Source organism: Cupressus sempervirens, chromosome 2 (genome assembly GCF_028749045.1).
Source record: "Cupressus sempervirens isolate cs-2001-9-10 chromosome 2, ASM2874904v1, whole genome shotgun sequence".
NCBI classification, from domain to species: domain Eukaryota; kingdom Viridiplantae; phylum Streptophyta; class Pinopsida; order Cupressales; family Cupressaceae; genus Cupressus; species Cupressus sempervirens.
The window spans coordinates 174,244,784-174,263,945 of record NC_143119.1 but is presented as its reverse complement, the minus strand read 5'-3'; the positions used below and the strand labels follow the sequence as shown (position 1 = coordinate 174,263,945).

The window sequence follows — 19,162 nt, the reverse complement described above, 5'->3', positions numbered from 1 at the left end:
CAAGATGATGGAAGTGTGGAGTAATGTCTAAGGGACCTTTGATCAATATTTGGCGGGAAATTGAATCTTATTACTTGCCATTTGGAGTCCTTTAAGTTGAGCCAACACAAACAAGCCTAAAACCCTTATAAATAGGCTTATTTCTAGGATCAAGGTGTATGCATTGATTGGGCATCTAAGACCTTGAAAATCTTTTAGTTCTTTTAAAAAGGGTATATGGAATACTACTTAGTTTGGGGCCTTTTTAAGGGAGTTTTGGAGTTATTGGTTGAAAACCCTATAAGGAGGCCTGATTGGGGCTCAAAAGGCTACTAGCCCTAATTGAAGAAATTTGTATAAAAACCATGAAACTTGTGAGAAAGGAGACCCCAAAACTAGTTGAAATGATTTCTTAGAAGCCCTTCCATCTCATTTGAAGTTTTTCATGACCATGGAGTGTTAGAGGAGGATTAGTGCATTGAGTCCTATTGGCAAAGTGAAGAGAGTGTGAAGACATACATTGGTAGAGAGGTCATTGAGGAGAGGGGAGTAGTAGAAGAGATTCCTCTAGTGTATGGTCTTGAAGTGAACCCTAGAAAGGTCAAAATAAGAGCCTTGAAGGTCCTTGAGGAGATTAGGACAAGTTTGGAGGATTCTCCCTATCACTAGGAGGGAGTATATTGGTAGAAAAGAGGAGGAAGAGAATTCTGAGGAGGATTCCTTAGAATCGCAGGGAGTGGGGGAGGGGAATACTAAAAAGAAAGAGGAGGTTAGTATAGACTCCACACATGTCTCAATAAGCTATACTATGAATACCTTTGATTTTACTCTTGCTCCTCAACTAGGTACCCAGACTAACATGAACACCTCTCTGATGACTGCCACTTCTCTAGGGAGGACTACTAAAAAAGTAAAAGAAAAATAAAAAGAGAAGGTTTTTGCTAACTCTACCGTGTTGTAGGTTCTAGACAAGGACATTCTCAAAGGGAAATGTGTTGATTGCCAAGGGCTGACTGGTACTATGGAAGCGACCAACTGTGAGATGGAAGAGCTTCAAGCCCATTTCTATGCCTTAGACAATAGCTTCAAGACCATGTCTCAATTCATTTTGAAGGTCACACATACAAAGACTACCATGCTATAGCTGCAGGAGGAGGAGGGCCTCAATATAGAGGATTCAAAAAAGTTGTATGGTTTCCTCACGAATGATTGGGCGAAGGTGTTTTGACGGTCTAATTCTTGTAATGTCCTCATTAGGTCTAATTGGGAAATGATGGTAAACTTTGGTCAAGCCATGCCTAGAGGGGTTCTAGGGTGTTAGGAACTCATTTTGGTTGTTATGTAAAGGTCTTGAGCTAATTATGAGGTAAAGTTGCATAAGTTGGTCTGAAATACAAAATGTTGTCATTATGTTGCAAAATGATCAAAGTGTGACTTTGACAACTTTTACAAAATGGTCATTAGTTGAGTTTCAACACTCATTTGGTTCAAATTATGGTTGGAATAGTTTGAAAAAGGAAAATTTTAAGCATTTGGATTGATTGGATGATGCAACTTTATGTTTGGTTGCAATTTGAAAGAATTTGGGTGCTGATCAATGAGGATTTTCATTTTTTTCTTGATGTTGAATGTGTTTGTGTATACTGATATGCATTAGATTTTATAACTTATAGTCATAATGTAATAGTCATATGATTTAGCTTCTAATTTCATTTGGTTTGAACTCATTTAAATATTTGTGGAGGAAGAGATAGGGATTTAGTGTAAACTGGTCTTGGAAACCACCCATAATGAGGGTTTCTCAAACAAGTCGAATTTCCCTCACTTTCTACCAAGGAAATCTAACGACTCTTGGGGGAATTTTAGGCCATCCTATATATTATAAATTTTCCTTGGTTTAGGACAAAGTCTTCGAGCCCTAAGTTTTAGCATGATGCCCCAGGCTTGACATTGTGGATGTGACAAGCCAATTTTGAAGGGAAGTTGATGTTGAAGAACAATATTAGGTGTTTGGGATCCAAGTAATGATTGATCTAATGTGCATAGATAAGGAGAATATTTTATTAAATGGCCTCTTGCATTAATTAATCCATTTTATAGGTATTTGGACAAACCCTTAATTGTATAAGGGTTTGTGGGCCTTTATAGCCCAATCCAGGTTAACCTAGTAATTTACAAAACCCATATCCCTAATTTAGAAGTTTCATTCTTGGTCAAAAAGGGTATTTTAATATAAAATTTAATTTGGGGGTTCTTATAGAGACTTTGGAAAAAGAACTTTTTTATTATTAGACAAGCTAATTGCTTTAGGTCTATTCTAAGCTTAATTGCACCAAACATTTTATTGGGTCTTCTTATAGGCAATCAGGTGGACTTAATGGGAGTTAATGGTTCAATGAGAGTATAAAGGGGCCACACACTATAATGTCCCTATGTGTGAGATTGATGAGAAATTCACAAATTCTCTGGTTTAATGGACCTGTACAGGGGTTAGTACTCAAAAATTATTATTAAACATTAAACATAAGGAAATTTGACATATACCTTATCCCCTAATTTAATTCCCTTTCACAAGGAGAGGTCATGATCCGACACTCAACTCGTGGTGGAGGGCCTCTTGTGGCTCCTATATGGAACAACTCTCCACTAAGTGTCATCATCTCATGATTTCTCTCATTAAGCCTTATGAATGATTGATCAAATACATTCATCCTTCTTAGGAGAGATTTCTCTCTTCCTAAGCCTTAACGAACTACCATTGGTATGTTCATAATAGCATATGAATATGCTTCAATCCTCAATGTTGGAGGCTTTCTTATAGATATTCCATCTCTTCCTTGATATCCAATAGGCATTATAAATTTAAGATCTGTTCCTTATCCTTAGTGTTTCTTCAATCCTGTTTGCCTTCTCCCAAAATTTTCTGGCGTCTTGAGTTTCTACGTTGTTCCTGGCTAAGCTTTAATGTTTCGTCTCTATCGGATGGCAATCTTGGAGATGTGATTAACCTTTCCCGTGCTACTCCACGTGCAACTTTATCCTACATCCTTGTAGCTACGATGAAGTGAGGTTGATTGTTTAATGGCGAGTCTTTGTATATGCCGTTGGCTAGGAATCTGCTTCCTTTTGTTTTGCCATCCTTCTTCCATTGTTCCCTAGCGTCTCACCTTCCCTTGATCCGAACATTTAAATATCCTTTCTTGCCAAAAGTCACGACCATCGGGATTGGTCGTGGCCCGCATTTCTCCAGTTGATTCCTTAAAATATAGCATGGGTTATATGAAAGTTTTACAATGATTTTACTTATTATATTTACAATAATATGTATAATATTTGCTTGAGTTGATATATTTATTAATTTATTGTTTAATTATAATTGCAGATTATTTCAATTATTTATGGCTTATTTATAATGATATATTTATCATTACAATAATATTTATAACATTTGCTTGACTCATTCTATACCTTGTTTATTTATTTATTTACTATTATTTCGATTAAAATCATAAAGGATATATTTATTATTGCCAAAATCACTTAATAAAATAAATTTTAGTATTTATTTATAATTTTTATTTCAATTGTTTTCCCCCGATTTTGGGGTTATTATAGTCCCTCCTACTCAATTTTGCTTATCCTCAAGCAACTTACTTTTTTCTTCTTTCTCGCAAGTGTCGTCGTCCTTAGGTAAATTTTTCCATTGGACCAAATACTCTGTGATTGTTCTATTTCTCAACTTCTTCTTTCTTGTGTCTAGAATAACCTCAAGTTCCAAAATAAGATGGCCTTCGTCGTCCAGTGTTGGTAATTCCGTACATGGCTCTATTAATTTTCCCAATAATTTTTTAAGCCTCGAGACATGAATTATATTATGTATTCTACTACCCTCGGGTAGTTGTATTTCATATGCTACTTCTCCAATCTTCCTTATTATTTGATATGGTCCATAGAATTGCAGTTTTAATTTTCCAACTCCATTTTTCTTGATTGATGTTTTCTTGTATGGTTGTAATCTTAGGAAAAAAAATCACTGACTTCAAATGTTCTTTTAGTGCGCTTCCTATTAGAATAGATCTTCTGTTGATTTTGGACCTGTTGTAGATTTTCTTTGAGAATCTTCAAGATATCTATGCTTTGTTGTACAAAGTCCTATGCGCTTGGTACTCGGCTCCCTTGTAGGGTTAAGTTCCCAAATATGAGTGCCTCATAACCATATAAAGCTTTGAAGGGGGTCATTCCACTAGTAGACATGTGATGGGTTGTATTATAGCAAAACCCACCTAAGTGTAGCCATTTGATCCAAGCTTTCTATTGTCTTGTTACATAGCTCCTCAAATATCCTTCTAATCACTTATTTATTGTTTTGGTTTGTCCATTTGTTTGCGGGTGGTAACTTGTGTTGGGGGTTAAACTGGTCCCTGCCAGTCTGAATAGTTCTTGCCAAAATTGATTGATGAATTTGTTGTCCTGATCATTGATTATGTTTTGTGGAAGTCCATGGAGTCTGAAAAATTCTCTAAAAAATAGTTCAGCTATCTGATATGTTGATGACTCAGTACTAATGGGAAAGAAACAAGCGTATTTGGTGAGTCTATCCACTACCACATAAATACTATTCTTTCCTTGAACTTTGGGTAAACCAGTTATGAAATCCATCGAAATGCTTTAACATTTTTTATTAGGAATGGGTAATGTTTGCAACAATCCTATAGGGCGTGTGTGTTCTTCCTTATTCTGCTGGCAAATCATGCATTCTTGTACATGTTTCTATACATCTTTCTTTAGACCCTTCCATGAGAATTTCTCTCTTATCTGTTTATATGTCTTAAAATACCCTTGATGACCAGACAAGGGATTATCATGATACTCTTGTAAGATTGTGTTTTTAACCTTTGACTGTGGAATTAAGAATATTCTACATTTCGTATTTTGAAGTCATTTTGTGTTTTGAAGTCTTCGTTTGGATTTCTCCCTTCTAATATTTCATTAGCTTCAATATCTTTTGCATATTCAACAATAATATCTTCCTCCCAATTTTCTGTAATACTGGTAACCATATTGAGGTGGGGGTGTCGAGACAAAGCATTTGCAACTCCATTATTCACCCCCTTAATGTATTCTATATCAAAATCGTATGCTTGAATTTTGCTCACCCATTTTTGTTGTCGATCATTAAGATCCTTTTGGCTTAGGAAGAAACGCAAGCTATTGTGATATGTCTTAACAATGAAATTTTCACATACTAGATACTACCAGAATTTGGCTAAAGTGTGCATTATGACCAACATTTCTTTATCATAAATGGAATAGTGCTTTTCTGCTTCTGTGATTTTGTGACTCTCAAATGCTATGGGGTGTTTCCTTTGCGTGAGAATTGCCCCAATCCCTTCCATTGATGCATCACATTGGAGTTCAAAAGGCATTGTAAAGTCGAGAATGGCTCCAACAGGACCTTGGAGTTGAGTTAAGCTTTTCATTTTCGGCCATTCTTTAATAGCCTTGATCTTTTCTTGCTTGTGTGGATTTTTTGGAGGGTAGGATCTAGATCTTTCTTTGGATACATTAGATTCCACTTTTCTGGCCTTTTGGATGGCTTCTTCCATTGTTTGAGGTTCTAATGGGTTAACTACATGTTTTTGATAGAGTCTTTTAGGCCTTCAACAAATAAGTATGTAAGCCTTCTTTGGGATAAGTTTGAGACCATGACTGGAAGTTTTTGGAACTCATTAGAGAATTCTTCTACAGTTCCGTGTTGTTTTAAGTGGGTTAGTTCTTTAAAGTACCATTCGGGTTCAACTTGGTTGAATCGTTTGATAAGCTTTTGAGAGAATTCCTGGTATGAAGTTATGTTTTGATGTCCTAAGGAGAGAAGCCCATTTTGCCACCATTCATGTGTCATTCCCTCTAAGTGGAGTATAGAAAATTGGACTGCGTCTTCCTCTAATTGGACTAAGAGTAAAATATATGTTTAGCTTTTGGAGCCATGCATGGGCTGTTATTTTTCCTAATCCCTCAAAATTGGGTAGCATTACCTTGTTCACCTTATGTTTAAGCTCTTTGTTTAGCTACCTTCTAGTTCTTTTAGGGGCCTCGTGTTTTTGTCCCTCACAAAATTCTGCAAACATTATGAGTTCCCTAATTTCGGGTTCAAGGTTTGCATAGGCTCTTGCATTTTCTACTGTGTTATTGGTAGGCTACTTTATTCCTTCATCTTCTCTTTGAATTTATTCTCTAGGTAAGAAGGGGGGTCTTAGAATTCTGGATGATGATGGTTCGTTAATATCTGACTCATTTGAACTTATATCTTTCTCGTGGGAAGAGTTATTTCTTAGGTTATTAATAGGATTTCCCATATTTTGTAGAGTTTTTAGAAGGGTTTGGTGGGATTTGATCTAATCTTTTGTTTTGATTCATGAGAATTTGTTTGGCTTGTTCCATAAAAGCTCTTAATTTGTTGTCCATTTCGTTCATGGGCATTTTCCCTATTCTTCTTTCATAGGTTTGCATAGGCGTTGCCCTCAGGATGGCAAGATTAATGCTCTGATACCCTTGTAATGTCCGTGGGTGTGAGATTGATGAGAAATCCACAAATTCTCTGGTTTAATTTACTTGAACAGGTGTTAGTACTCAGAAATTATTATTAAACATTAAACATAAGGAAATCTATCATATACCTTATCCCCTAATTTAATTCCCCTTCTTAAGGAGAGGTCATGATCCGACACTCAACTCCTAGGGGAGGGCCTCCTATGGCTCCTATATGGAACGACTCTTCACTAAGTGTCATCATCTCATGATTTCTCTCATTAAGCCTTATGAATGATTGATCAAATACATTCATCCTTCGTAGGAAAGATTTCTCTCTTCCTAAGCCTTAACAAACTACCATTGTTATGTTCATAATAGCATATGAATATGCTTTAGTCCTCATTATCAGAGGCTTTCTCAAAGATATTCCATCTCTGCCTTGATATCCAATAGGCATTATAAATTTAAGACTCGTTCCTTATCCTTACTTAGTGTTTCTTCAATCTTGTCCGCCTTCTCCCAAAATTTTGTGGCATCTTGAGTTTCTACGTTGTTCTTGGCTGAGCTTTAATGTTTGGTCTCTACCGGATGGCAACCTTGGAGATGTGATTAACCTTTCGAGTGCTACTCCACGTCTTGCTCTATCCGACATCCCTTGAGTTGTGATGAAGTGAGGTTGATTGTTCAATGATGGGTCTCTGTATATGCCGTTGGCTAGGAGTCCACTTCCTTATGTTCTTTTATCGTTCTTCCATGGTTCCCTGGTGTCTCTCCTTTCCTTGATCTGAACATTTAAATATCCTTGGTCGCCAAAAGTCATGACCATCGGGACTAGTTGTGACCTATATTTCTCCATTCGATTCTTTAAAATATAGCATGGGTTATATGAAAGTTTTATAATGATTTTATTTATTATATTTACAATAACATGTATAATATTTTCTTGAGTCGATACATTTATTAATTTATTGTTTAATTATAATTGCAGATTATTTCAATTATTTATGGCTTATTTATAATGATATTAATAATATATATTATAATGATATGTTTATCATTACAATAATATTTATAAAATTTTCTTAACTCATTCTATACCTTATTTATTTACTATTATTTCGATTAAAATAATAAATGATAGATTTATTATTGCCAAAATCACATAATAAAATAGATTTTAATATTTATTTATTATTTTTATTTCAATTGTTTTTCTTCAATTTTGGAGTTATTACACACACTCTCTCTACATTCTTGGTTTAAGTGATGATAGGCTGGAAGTGTAGGGAGTTACCTAAAAATCCTTAAGAGAGGTGAACTGATATAAGGGATTTGGAACCCAAGTATAAGAACATATTTCTCTAGTAAAGAGAGGGCCCTAGAGGGGTGGTTGGGAGAAAGGCTGAAGGAGGACACAACCTTGGAAGGGTTGTAATGAATAGGACCAAGTTTGGTGCCTAAGAATAGAAACCTTAAGGATTCGTAAGGAATAGTTGCTCACACACACACACACACACACACACACACACACACACACACACACACACACACACACACACACACACATTGTAATGATATATTTATCATTACAATAATATTTATAACATTTTCTTAACTCATTCTATACCTTATTTATTTATTATTTATTTACTATTATTTCAATTAAAATAAATGATAGATTTATTATTGCCAAAACCACTTAATAGAATAGATTTTAGTATTTATTTATTATTTTTATTTCAATTGTTTTTCTTTGATTTGGGGTTATTTTATGCACACACACACACACACACACACACACACACACACACACACACACACACACACACACACACACTACATTCTTGGTTTAAGTGATGATAGGTTGTAAGTGTAGGGAGTTGCCTAAAAGTCCTTAAGAGAGGGGAATTGATATAAGGGATTTGGAACCCAAGTATAAGAACATATTTCTCTAGTGAAGAGAGGGCCCTAAAGGGGTGGGTAGGAGAAAGGTTGAAGAAGGACACGAACTTGGAATGGTTGTAGTGAATAAGACCAAGTTTGGTGCCTAAGAATAGAAGTCGTAAGGATTCGTAAGGAAAACTTTCTTACACACACACACACACACACACACACACACACACACACACACACACACACACGCGCGCGCGCGCACACACACACACACACACACACACAGACATAGACACAGACACAGAGACACATGCACACACACACGTACATGCACACGGGCGCGTGCACAGACACACACATTATAATGATATATTTATCATTGAAATAATATTTATAACATTTTCTTAACTCATTCTATACCTTATTTATTTATTATTTATTTACTATTATTTTGATTAAAATCATAAATGATAAATTTAGTATTGCCAAAATCACTTAATAAAATAGATTTTAGTATTTATTTATTATTTTTATTTCAACTTTTTTGCTCTAATTTTTGGGTTATTACACAAATACACACTCTACATTCTTGGTTTAAGTGATGATAGGCTGTAAGTTGAGGGAGTTGCCTAAAGTCCTTAAGAGGGGAGAATTGATATAAGGGATTTGGAACCCAAGTATAAGAACACATTTCTCTAGTGAAGAGAGGGCCTTGGAGGGGTGGGTAGGAGAAAGGTTGAAGGAGGACATGACCTTGGAAAGGTTGTAGTGAATAGGACCAAGTTTGGTGCCTAAGAATGGAAACCATAAGGATTCGTAAGGAACAATTGCTTACACACGCACACGCACACACACACACATGCACACACACACACACACACACACACACACACACACACACACACACACACACACACACACACAGCCGAAACTGTAAGGATTCATAAGGAACACTTTCTTACACACGCACACACACACACACACGTGCGCACACACATGCACACACGTACACACGTACACACGGACACACAGGCACACACGCACACATGCACACACACATAAAGAGAGAGAGAGAGACAGAGAGAGGGGGGACATGTTAGCATTATTATTTACGTATTTGTTGCCTTTTTCGGAAACAAAGACTGCATATTTTAGACCATGCTTGATTTAAGTGGATGGAAAATAAAATTCCAATGTCCAACATTTACTTTTCAATGTTGTTGGTTTACTTTGATATGCAAGTTATAAAGTAATTAACAATATTCAGTTGTGGGAAAAAGTTTGTAGAATATTGATTCACCCCCCTCTTACTATTATATATTTCTAATAGTAGGATAGGATGTGAACTTGGATTCTAACTTCGTAATTTTATTGTATATGGTCGAAACTCGGATGGCCTCATAGATAGGCATGTTGACAGACTTCTTTTAACTATTACATCACTATGGGTGCAAATTGCCTAGTATTATATGGATCTTGTAAGAAGGGCTTGTTGTATGTTTAAGTTGTATGTTTTTTGCTTGAATATAACCCATCCTTTGTGTCATTTTACTTCTGCACATGTCTTACCTTCTACATCCATCTCTTCAACTCCTGTGTCTCAACCTGATGATGTTCCTTTTGTTAGCATGAATGTTGATGATACTACATTGGGGGAGTATCCTAAGCATTGGAGAGTATTGACATGTTGCATTCATGACTGTAGTAAGTTTGTGAAGACTAGCAAAGTAGCAGAGAGAGATCTTAGTTATATGGACAAGGTTTTTCTTGTTTGGTGATGCGTGGTCATGGACATGTTCTGCACTATGTCCTGATGATGAGGTTTAATTTGCAACACGTAAGTCAAAGACATATGGAAGTTGTACTTGATTTATAGAGAGCAATACAGAAACAAAGTGCTTCGAAAGCGGTTTTTGATGTTTGTATTATATCTTTCATCTGAGATGTAATAAGAAGATGCACAGTCAGCCAGTTACAGAGGATAGTCAAATGGTAACGTCAGTAGATGCGCAAGCCCTAGTGTCACACGTATGAAGTTTTGTATATTCTATAAGATGATAGTGCTATTGTAATTGTAATTAATTAATTATACCTTATTATAATTAATTGGGAAAGCCTCAAGGCTGACTCAAGGAATTATTTTAAAAATATGGTGTAAAGGATAGATGTTTTCCTTGTTTGTAATATGAGTATGGATGTTGTGATCGTTGTATGAAGTGCGAAGTGCGAAATGAAGTAGAGTGTTTACTAAATGCGAGTAAGCGATTCAATGGATTATTGGATGCAAGTTTTGTGATCTAGTTGCAAGATCAGAAGGAGCAGAGGTCCGGTTGACATGATAGAGGAAGGATGTACTATTCATTTCTATTATTCTACAAGGAATAATACAAAGATAATTTGGACAATGGGTTCATTGGTCTTACCATTGAAGATGTTTGGATAGTGGGTCCAACTGTCTTCCACAACTCCTAATAGGGTTGACACAATTCCTAATAGTGTTGGAATCTCCTAACATGGATTCAAAGTCTCCAAACAGAGACTGATATGTATTGAATGTTATTATAGACTCCTAACAGGGTCCATCCTCTAATAAGGAATATTTATATTAGTACATCATCTTGTGGGTACCATCCCCACCGGGGTTTTCCCTCTGATCAAGGGTTTCCCTAGTTAACATATCTGGTGTTATTGTGCATGAGTATCTTGTTGTGGTTCTGATTATATTGCTCAAGTGGTTAAGTTTGTTAAAGGTTGATAATGGTGATAATTGTTGGATAACTGATTCACAACCCCCCCACACCCCCCACACCCCCCCCCGCCAAGTTATATTGGTGGACTATATATTCTAACACCTTTTGTGGAATCTATGGTAGTTGATCTTAATCTTTATTTTGTTCCTCGTAAAGCTATTCGTAATCAACATGCTTGTGGCGTTAATTCATTTCCAAAGTCTATTACATAAGTTTGTTATTTTATATATTTTTAAAATTAGAATAATATGATTTTTTTGAGCTTCTATTGGTTCAACACAAAAAAGGAAATGTGAAAAATCAATTTACCAATTTTTTTTAATAAGGAAATTCCAATCCATGATCTTTTACCATTAAATGTGCATTCAAAATTCTACTAGAAAAATATAGAAGCTACCAGGTTGAAGTGACGATTCTAACTTATCTAGGAGACAACACACTAGAACTTCAGAACAACATAAAACCAGGGTTGTGTTGTCCATACCAAAATTACTCCTTTCTCTCATGCAATCACCCCATGCTTACCTAGGCTTAAAAGAAAATATGTGCAAAAATAGTATTTGTACACCATTACACCTAAGAACACTGTAGCCCTTGCATTTGAGCAACACAATTTGTGACACCTTTTGTTCAACCTAGTTCAATTAGTTGAGAAGCTAAAAGTTCTAGTCCCAGATTGACAGTGGTTGTTTTATGCACTCGTTAAGGAAAAAGGTGTCCTCCTTCTAGTTAAGCTTGGTTGTCCTTTATTCTATTGTTGCTATTTTTTGATACATGCATTGAATATCATCATAAGGAAAACACACTTTTTGATTTGAGGCCTCCTTTGGCACTCTGCATCAGAATATAGAGGGATCTCTCTAGCACCATCTCTCTTAGGCAGAGGGCCTCAACCAAGTGAATATGGGCATCAAGGATACTTTCCCATTGCCATCCATTCCTATCCTAGTTGGGATGACCCAACCCTTAATATTCTTGGTGCATGCAGCTTTAAGTCCTAAACTGACAGTGTACAATGTATCATCAAGATCTGAAACAAACACCAATGAAATCATAAACTTGTTCAAACTTGTAGAAAATGCCTACAATAAATCATATATGTGACAAATTTTGTGAAACATATTCAAAGCTAGACTAATTTCTATACTCGCGAACGAGGAGGCAGTCATGTAGTGAGGCCTCTTATCCACAAAGAATTTCTCATCAACTACCATTGCTTCTACTATCACAAACAAAAAGTATATCAAGAATTCAGGTTCATCAATCCTGTTACCAACAAAACTAACTTGCACATAATGGGATGAATAATTCCACCAATAAAACTAAACCACATATATGAGTATAAAGATTTCAATTCAACCAATTCTTAACACAAGTAGAATCCAAAAAGAAAAGTTCCAAAATGGTTGACACAATTCCAAAATAATAATGTAGGAAGAGATAATTCATCACCATTGCTTCTACTATGAACAAAAAATCTAAACCACACATGGGAATTCAATGCAAACAACTCTTAGCATATACATTCAATGCAAACAACTCTTAACATGTTGAATTCAAAAACACAAGCTCCATAATGTATTTCAAAACACAATTCTGACAAAACACAATTCTGACACAACTTGATGTAGGAAGAGAGAATCCACTGCCATTGCTTGTACTATCACCAAGAAAACTAAACCATACGAGGGTAAGGATTATCAATAATTCGATCTCATCAAGTCCTAACACACAAGTTGAATAAGAAAAAAAAGCACCAAAATGATTTTAGAGGACAATTACAAAAGAACAATGTGGGAAGAGAAAAATGACCAACAAAACTAAAACAAACATGGGTACCAAGCATTCAAAGTAAACAACTCTTATCACACAAGTTGAATCCCCAAACAAGATCCAAAATGATTGTAGAATCCTAAGAATAATCTCTAGAATGGTTTTCATAACACAAATCCAAAAGAACAATGTGGGAAGAGAAAGTTTACTAGAGCAAAGTAACTAGGGCGAGTAAAAGAGGGAGATTATGTCGATCCAAATAGTAGAGAGATGGATTGACTGATTGAGGGGGTTGTAAGGAAGGACATGGGGGTTCTTATACAGGTTTACAATTCACCCACCATAACCTTAACCTAAGGGAAATATGTGAAATTGTGATTAGAATGAATTGTTTTACATGTGAATTAGGGCTTTGATCCTGCTTGCTTTTGCACGAGCATGCATACACTTTTGAAAGTTGTAGAGAAGCCCAATGAAGAAGAAGAAGAATTGCAACAAGAACAAGAGATTGACTACCCTTTGGTGAGATTTGTGACTCTGATAAGGAAGAGGGTAGCTGTAATGTTACAAGACAATGAGATGTTTAAAATAATGATAATGATTTGTTGAAATAGGGACTCTCACGATGATCGTCTTAATGTTTGGCAAATTTTCTCATTCACTATTACTAATGTATTCACATAGTTTTTAAGAGATTTAGAATGGGTATAGTAATTGCTACCATTGAATTGGGCAGCTGACAGTTATTGATGAAGAACATATATGTATCTATTGGTAAACTATTTCTAATATTAAAGAAAAGGAAAACACAAAAGATACGGCATCCGTGTTGTATACTTCATTAACATTTACAAAACTAATTAAGTGTTAAAATCAAATAGACAAATTACAAAATGCAAACCGAGAGATCAGATAAAACTAATAAATGTCATCATTTTAGCTTTCAAACCAATAGGAAACCTCTCCTACTCATTTCACTCTCCAGGGTACACAACATATGCCTCCTACTCATTTCACTCTCTATGGTACACAATGTATGTCCTAGTTTGGTAATTAGTGTGACATCCTCTCTCATATATTGAATTTTCATTAAGAAGTTTTTCAATTCTTGTGGTTGTTCTGCTTCATCTTTTGGCATCTATTGAGTCCACCAGTGCTACTTCCATATGATGTAATCTTTCAGGTTCTAATTTAGCTTTTAGTTTGGTTGTTAACAGTTTTCAATAGAATGAATGGGTAATCATTAATATGCTAAACGTTGTCTGTAATTACGTTGTGCAGTATTTCAAATATTTCAAATTGGTTGCTAAATATCAAAACCGATAGATAGCAACATATGAAACAAAACAACCACAGAAAATGCTTCTGAATTAAAAAAAATTTAAGCAAAAGAACTGGACAATAATTATAAATCAAAATCACTCTTTGATGTAATATCCAAAAATCTGAGAGTGGGTGCTAGCCTAATCACCGCACATAAACAAAGCTACAAAATATTGAGTGATAAAAGTAGCATTTGGTGTTCATAATGATCTTGACAGTGACACCTTCATTTAACAAAGGTGACAAGTGGGCAAAACGTCATGTAGCACGTCAATTACCTATTGAAGGTTTTGTACACAAGTGCGAACACAAAGCTGGGGCACGTGGACCAGATAAAAAAGTTGAAGGTATGTGTAGCCAAGTCCAATGTGTTAAAAAATCAATTGTTTCACGTTAATTAAAGTTCCTTTGATGACTATTAATCGTTAATTCCTTTCAACTATCTATAGATTCATGATATATCTGAAAAAATAAATTCAATGCATAATTATAATAATAAAAAATGACTTGGGTTGACTGTAAATTTAGGTGGTTATGTTTTCTAAGTACAACCTAATAATGCTATCGAGGTACAATATTGAGTATATTATGATTTTAATTTTAAAAATTTATTTAATCTATATTTTAGCTATTAGTTATCATTCAAACGAGTAATATTTTTTTAACTTATGCATTAAAATATTACTTTTATTTGAGTGTTTAATTCATTCTAATTTATTTTTAATTAAAATTTATTCATTCTTCTATCTATCATATCTTCTATTTTCATTTTCAATTTGTTTTCTCTACATATATCCCTCTATTTCCTTGCTATCCATGTCTCCTATAACGAGTCATTGATATCCAATAAATGTTCTACTCTGATTTCAACATATCAATGTTATGTTGCTAAGATTTGGTTAATTCTTCTTCAAAATTTTCATAAAGTTAAATTGTAAGCGATGAACATTATTTTTTGACTGATGACTTTTAATTCTTGCAAAAATGGCCGTCTCATTGATACTAGAATATATTTAGAAAAATATGGCTATGATTCAAGGACCTATTATTATCTATACCATCTACTTCTCATTACTAATTGTAGACAATTATGTTTATATCCAGCAAGGGATATGATTTAAGTTACAAAATTTGTGAGATATTTTGCACTTTAACATATTGTTAGAATAACTTGATTCTACTAAACATAAAACATGGTCCAAGATATTTTGCACTTTAACATATTTTGCTTCCCCAAGTACAAAATAGGTTTTCTCAAGAAGAAAATTCACAAAATAGCGATGAAATATAGTAGTGAGTAAACAGAGCAATCGTCTTTGGAATGACTTCAAAAAAAATATTGAGCTCATTTCTAAATTGAATTGAATCAGAAAAAATTAAAATAATGATTGTTGATTTGTCTCACATGTCACTACTATGTAGACAACACCACTCTTATATATGTACGGAAAACTTGATTTAGTTTTCTTTGAGACATATTACAAAATTGGATCTATTGAAAATACTTATAAACTTTCAAGAAAATTAAATTTATTCTATAAAGCCAAATTATGCAACTTATATTGACAAAAATAGATTCTTAAAACTTCTAAAAGTAAATTTGACATAATTGAGCTTCACAAATTGGAAGCCCTCAAGAGCATCTTACATCTATTCCAAGTTCACAATGAAATATACAATTTGAATCACATTAAAGATAGAAACTTTAATACCCGTGACCCTTGTTGGCAACGTCTATACAGCCACGAAAATGCACTTTCTTACGAAGGAGAGGACTTAGAATTTTTTTTCAGGAGTTACAAAAAACAGTGTAAAAGGAAGTGCATTTTCGTGGCTGTATAGCCACGGGCACCCTTGTTTATGTTACGTCAAGGACAACAATTTACCAACGACCTCGACGAACACGGTTTTGTAGATATTTCGAATCACATACAAAATTACTCAACGACTTCCATGGTTGATGTCCTGACCACTAGTCATACGACATCAATGCTTTGACTCATTTGAATATTGACTGGTAAATCACGTCGTCATTACAATCTGCCAAATGTGGGATCCACGATGCCCTTTCGACTTCAACGGAGGACAATTATTCACGGGCGGGCGTTGAAAGGAGTCGGAGGATCTGGGATACCATCGCCATCTCTTTCCAGCAGATGAACTACCTCCATCATTGAAGGCCTATCCGTCGAGTTGTACTGAATACACCACAACCCCACTTTTACTAGAGCCCTTGCCATCGCCTCCTCCGCATCACTCAACTCTCTTTCCCTCAACCTCGTCCTCACTTCTCCTCTCTCCACCAATTTCACCGCCCACTCTGGAAAGTAGAATTGGCTTGAACGGCTCAACTCTACATCAATGTTCTTTCTTCCTCCCACCATCTCCAATAACATCATACCAAAACTATAAACATCTGATTTGTCAGTTACGGGACCCAAATTTCTTGACCACACCTCTGGTGCAGCATATCCCGGCGTGCCCCTCGCACCTGTCATTGATACATGGTTGTCCTCCCTGCCACACAGTTTGGCCAGCCCAAAATCAGCTATTTTGGCTGTGAACTGCTTGTCTAATAAAACATTGTGGGGTTTTATGTCGAAGTGAATGATGCGGCTGTGGCAATCATCATGAAGATACGCAATTCCACGAGCAGCCCCCAAAGCAATTGAATGCAATTGATCCCAATTGAGGATTTCATCTTCTTCTTTCTTTGCAAGGATGAATTTATCGAGAGATCCATTTTCCATGTACTCATAGACGAGTGCACTTGTATGCCTTTCAAAGCAATACCCCAACAAACGAACCAAGTGAATGTGATGGATTGTTCCGATGGTTGCCACTTCATTCATGAACTGAGTCTCGCTTTGCCTTGATTTATCAAGTATTTTAACAGCCACAAATTTGTCTCTTCGAAGCCTTCCTTTGTAAACCACACCAAAACCTCCTTCGCCCAGCTTATCTGAGAAGTTGCTGGTGATCTTCTTGAGCCTTGAATACGAATATCTGGTTGGCATTTCATCGACATACTTGTGCAGGAACATCTCTACCTTGGAAATAGACCGTCGGTTATCATGCCTTCTTTTCTTCCAGTAAGAAATAAAAAGCAATAGTACTGCTGCTGCGAAAGCAACACCTCCCACAGAACAAACTGATTTACAACGAAGATGCGCATAAGATATTTTTGCGGATGCTTATGGAAATTTAACAAAAAACAAATCTTTCTCGAATATTTTTGTTATAAAAAATTTACATGGTAAAAACGACTCACACGCTTACCTAGAATAATGGTGAAGGCGGATTGACTGAGAGCATCTAAATCTTTAAAAGACAAGAAAAATGTTAAGGTTTGTAAGTTCCACATATGCTAAACGATTCCGATTTTTCCTGTCATTAAAACGAAACTTTCCGATAAAATTAAATTTGAAGAAAGAGAATTAACTAGACACTCACAGTTGTTAGTCGTTCCGTCTGAATTGGCGCAATATGGCCGCATCGTTTTATTGTCGTAGATACAGAACCTACAATCCTGGCAACCTTCGCTGAAATTCCACTTTATTTCCAACCCCTGCTGTACAATGGCATTCAACATCTCTAGTCCAGTTCGAAGATTCAATAACCGCATTTCAGCATCAGCATTCAGTTTCATGCTCAATGGTAGCTCAACTTGTGATGTACAGTGCTGCTTTATAAAACTCGAGTTTGGAGTGGCTATGTAAACCCACTCAACGTTGCACTGTAAACTTGTTATGTTATCGTAAAAAACCATTTCCATGTCGCACTTCCATAGAGTTATATTCTTGTAGTTATCTACTATACGAAATTGAGGGCTAGACCAGAAGTGCGCTGAGATATTACTCAATGATGGATCACATGAGTTTCCCCATAGATTCTTGTCAATTATTGTGAACGTATGGCTAGAGTTCCCTTCAAAGTAGATATGGGGTTCTAGTATGTAGAATTGGTGTCCCTTAATATTAATTAGGGGCAAACCATTCTCGCGATCACAGACGAGCTGCAGCGCGGGATCACCGCAACCACTCTTCTTCTCTCCAAAAGGATAATATAAACTATAATTCCCACATGTGAAAGCTTCGTCACATGCTCCATCACAGTGAGAAGACAGCATCGATATTTGAATTGTGAAGAGCAAAAACAGAAAGCGCCTGCCGTTTGAAGTCACAAATATATCAGATGGCAGGAAATAGCCATAATCACGAGGCAGAGAAAACAGAACTTCCATTCCAGCAAAGTTAGCACAGGGAGGAAGAGTTTAGGATAAAAAACAAAAGAGAAACATAAATAAAGTTTTAGTCGGTACGAAAATGGGGATGGAAGACACCGAAACGCGATATGGTAAAATCGATGTGAACAGGAATTGAAGACTTTGACCATAGCGACCCCAGATTGTGTCCAGAAATCATTTTCACGGGCTCTCGAATATGATTTTGGGTTTATCTGTTGTTTTATTTTTATTTTTGTTAACAGCTACCTAAATGCCACTTGATATACGTGGGCTTTGATGTTCCTATCCCTACAAATCGTACTTGATGAGAGGAATGGAAAAAAAAGTCATAAAAATGTGACAGAGATTTTGGGAAGATCGGGGGAAATCTGAGCTACATGCCGAAGTTAATTCGGGATCGTCTCGACTGCCCTTACAAAAATGAAGTCAAGTCAAGCTGCAAGACTCTGTGCACATTATTTAATTAGTTGTCGCCCGGGGCGACATAATTATTGTGATTTTGGAAATTTATGCTGGACTTTTACGGCGGCAGTGGAGAATTTCCGTGTTCGTGGTAGGTAAATAATTACAAGGAAACTTTCGGAATCAGGCTTTCGAGGAAGGAAGCTTCCTCTGTCATGTTTTTAGGAACTTCTGCGGTAAAATTGAAGGAAGCTCCCTTCGTCAG

The 19,162-nt window shown here is 35.8% G+C and overlaps 1 protein-coding gene across 1 annotated transcript; it reads right to left on the bottom strand.

The window, feature by feature from the left end:
• Positions 1–15,909: 15,909 nt before the first annotated feature.
• Positions 15,910–18,551, bottom strand: LOC149571621 (LEAF RUST 10 DISEASE-RESISTANCE LOCUS RECEPTOR-LIKE PROTEIN KINASE-like 2.3). The gene is made up of 3 exons (XM_089809530.1): positions 17,703–18,551; positions 17,529–17,570; positions 15,910–17,400 (listed from the first exon to the last, which is right to left on the bottom strand). The coding sequence occupies exons 1-3, from the start codon at positions 18,490–18,492 to the stop codon at positions 16,343–16,345; spliced, it is 1,890 nt and encodes a 629-aa protein (XP_089665656.1). The 5' UTR covers positions 18,493–18,551; the 3' UTR covers positions 15,910–16,342.
• Between the last annotated feature and the right edge of the window lie 611 nt (positions 18,552–19,162).